At 28.4% G+C, this 3,529-nt stretch overlaps 1 protein-coding gene across 1 annotated transcript; it reads right to left on the bottom strand.

The window, feature by feature from the left end:
- Nucleotides 1–601: 601 nt before the first annotated feature.
- On the bottom strand, nucleotides 602–915 carry LOC131642723 (uncharacterized; the record flags this gene model as incomplete). Its single annotated transcript, XM_058912942.1, has 1 exon — nucleotides 602–915. A coding segment is annotated over exon 1 (314 nt), but the record flags the coding sequence as incomplete, so codon positions are not given.
- Nucleotides 916–3,529: the final 2,614 nt, after the last annotated feature.

The raw sequence follows: 3,529 nt of genomic DNA, 5'->3' as shown, positions 1-3,529 counted from the left end.
GTCCCCAAACCCCAAAATTTCACATGCAATCATTCTAGATGGAGTAATAAGACATGGTAAAGGTACATACACGAATTACTACTAGAATAGAGTCTAAAACATGCATGAATAAAGATTATAAAACACATACTCTCAATCCCTTAATCCCTCACATTTACATAAACCCCAAAATGTTTTCCCCAAAGTCTCTATCTATGAGACTCACCTGATTAAGCTGGGGAAGAAGCTGCGAAAATCAGAAGAAGATGGTTGAATCAAGGATGCATGCAAGGTTGTTGATGAAGTTGGAAATGGGTTCTCTTCTCTTTTCCTTCTTGTTTCACGTTCTCCCTCTTCTAGTCTCCACAAAATTATGTTTTTGTTCCAAGGACAAGGAATGAACTCAGCCAAACAACCCCTTAAGAAATTTATGTCTAGTGCAATGACTTAAGTGCCCTTCAACTAAACTCCAATTACTAAGGTGCCACTTAGTCACATTCCAACTATCTATACTTTCCACACACATATATATATATATATATATATAATCTCTTAAAATAAAATTGGGACATTACATTCTCCCCCCCTTAAATAGAATTCGTCCTCGAATTCGAAAACTTACCAGAACAGGTGAGGATACAACTCCCGCATCTCTGATTCGAGCTCCCAAGTGGCTTCGTCAGGACGCGACTCCTCCCACAACACCTTCACAAGAGGTATCTCTTTGTTTCTCAACGACTTGCTAGCATACTCCAAGATACGACAAGGTTGCGGTTGGAAGGAAAGATCTGGTTCTACTTCAATCGTATCTGGCAGGATAGGATGAAATGAATCCGGCACAAATTTCCGTAACTGAGACACATGGAAAACGTCATGCAGCCCGGATAGTGAAGGAGGCAACGCTAACTGGTATGCAACTTCACCTATCCGTCTCATGATCTGATATGGTCCTACGTATCTCGGGCTGAGCTTGCGCGTCTTAAACGGTCCTTTCAATCTCAACCTCGGAGTCACCTTCAAGAACACATGATCTCCTACATCAAACTCCAACGGTCTCCTTCGTTTGTCCGCATAACTCTTCTGTCGATCTTGAGCTTGTTTCATCTTATCTCGGATCATCTTAACCTTTTCTGTGGTTTCTTGAATTATCTCCGGTCCAAGGATTCCCTTCTCACCAACATCAGACCAACACAACGGTGATCGACACTTTCCACACATATATATATATATATATATATATATATATATATATATATATATATATATATAATCTCTTAAAATAAAATTGGGACATTACATTATTAAAACTATTTAAAATTAAAAACAAATAAAACTTTGTTGAATTTAAAATATTTTCAATTGTTCATAATTCTCTCTTTCTTTACCATGGCTAATTTTCGTATTATGACTTTCTTTTCTCTAGTGGGTGATCTAGATGTTTTGAGAAATTGTTGTTAATTTCATGTTATATTATCGTTACTAATTTATATGCTCCGTAGTAACAGTTAACTGCATATCCTAATATAGTATACCATAAAATGTCGAGGGGGTGTGAGACTTCATAATATTTTAATATTGTTATTAAATATGTGCAATCCTAAGAGTTTGGGAGATTTAGAGATGCTACACATTAGACTAGTGTATCTCTTTTAGATAAGTGGTATTTGAAGGTCATTGTTTAAATTTTCTCCATTTGGAGGGATATCTTTGTATGTTTAATTGTTTAAAATTAATTAACTGTTAATATAGTATATATGAAATTAATAATTTAAATATTATTTTGATAATAGACATTATTTTTGTTTTTTCTTCTTATATGTTTTTTACTCTTAGTAAATTTTTTAAAACTTTACTCTCAGGTTCAAGTTATTCTTATTATTATCACGCTATAATATTTGAAAATTTTATCATATAAAATTTGTTTATTTCTTCAATTTAAAAATTTTAAATTCTTTTCACCAGTGTAAACACGTGAATATAAAATGAGCTATAGGAATAATAATAATTTCCCATATATTTTGGACTAAACTATAAATTATACCATCTTACTAATCTTATGAATCAATAATTGAGTATCATTAGGTATTTGACAATTATACCATTGGTCTCGAATAAAACTTTAAAATTAAACATATACAAGGGGATATCTCTTTATTTTTTTAATGAAAAAATACTTATTAATTCAATGTGATTTTTTTAACATTATATATATATATATATATATATATATATATATATATATATATATATATATATATATTACATTTCTTTTTTCATATTTTTTTCTAACTAAAAAAATATTAGTTAAACATTACTTTTAGTTTAACATATTTACTCTTTTCATTATTGTTTTTAAAATTTAAGAAAAGAAGACCGCTGTTATTTTTGTTCAATAATATGTAAAAATAAACTATCAACAACTTAAAATATGAATCATGTCTTTTGAATATTTATTAATGTATTTTTTTTACTTTATCCTATCTTGACCTATAATTAGTTAGAAAATAACCCAAGGTTAAGAAACATTATTTATATGTCCTATTATCATTTCGAAAATAGCAAACAAAAAAATAAGAAAAAAAACAGTACCGAATTTTATGCGTGGATTGATTCTAGTGATAGACTAACCGTCATTAAGGGTTTTCAAGTTCATTTAATATGTATTCTATGTAATGATTATTAAAACTATTTAAAATTAAAAACAAATAAAACTTTGTTGAATTTAAAATATTTTCAATTGTTCATAATTCTCTCTTTCTTTACCATGGCTAATTTTCGTATTATGACTTTCTTTTCTCTAGTGGGTGATCTAGATGTTTTGAGAAATTGTTATTAATTTCATGTTATATTATCGTTACTAATTTATATGCTCCGTAGTAACAGTTAACTGCATATCCTAATATAGTATACCATAAAATGTCGAGGGGGTGTGAGACTTCATAATATTTTAATATTGTTATTAAATATGTGCAATCCTAAGAGTTTGGGAGATTTAGAGATGCTACACATTAGACTAGTGTATCTCTTTTAGATAAGTGGTATTTGAAGGTCATTGTTTAAATTTTCTCCATTTGGAGGGATATCTTTGTATGTTTAATTGTTTAAAATTAATTAACTGTTAATATAGTATATATGAAATTAATAATTTAAATATTATTTTGATAATAGACATTATTTTTGTTTTTTCTTCTTATATGTTTTTTACTCTTAGTAAATTTTTTAAAACTTTACTCTCAGGTTCAAGTTATTCTTATTATTATCACGCTATAATATTTGAAAATTTTATCATATAAAATTTGTTTATTTCTTCAATTTAAAAATTTTAAATTCTTTTCACCAGTGTAAACACGTGAATATAAAATGAGCTATAGGAATAATAAGAATTTCCCATATATTTTGGACTAAACTATAAATTATACCATCTTACTAATCTTATGAATCAATAATTGAGTATCATTAGGTATTTGACAATTATACCATTGGTCTCGAATAAAACTTTAAAATTAAACATATACAAGGGGATATCTCTTTATTTTTTTAATGAAAAAAA

Source organism: Vicia villosa, unplaced genomic scaffold, assembly GCF_029867415.1.
Source record: "Vicia villosa cultivar HV-30 ecotype Madison, WI unplaced genomic scaffold, Vvil1.0 ctg.005691F_1_1, whole genome shotgun sequence".
NCBI lineage: Eukaryota > Viridiplantae > Streptophyta > Magnoliopsida > Fabales > Fabaceae > Vicia > Vicia villosa.
Note: the sequence above shows the minus strand (reverse complement) of the source record. Positions and strands in the feature narration are given on the sequence as shown.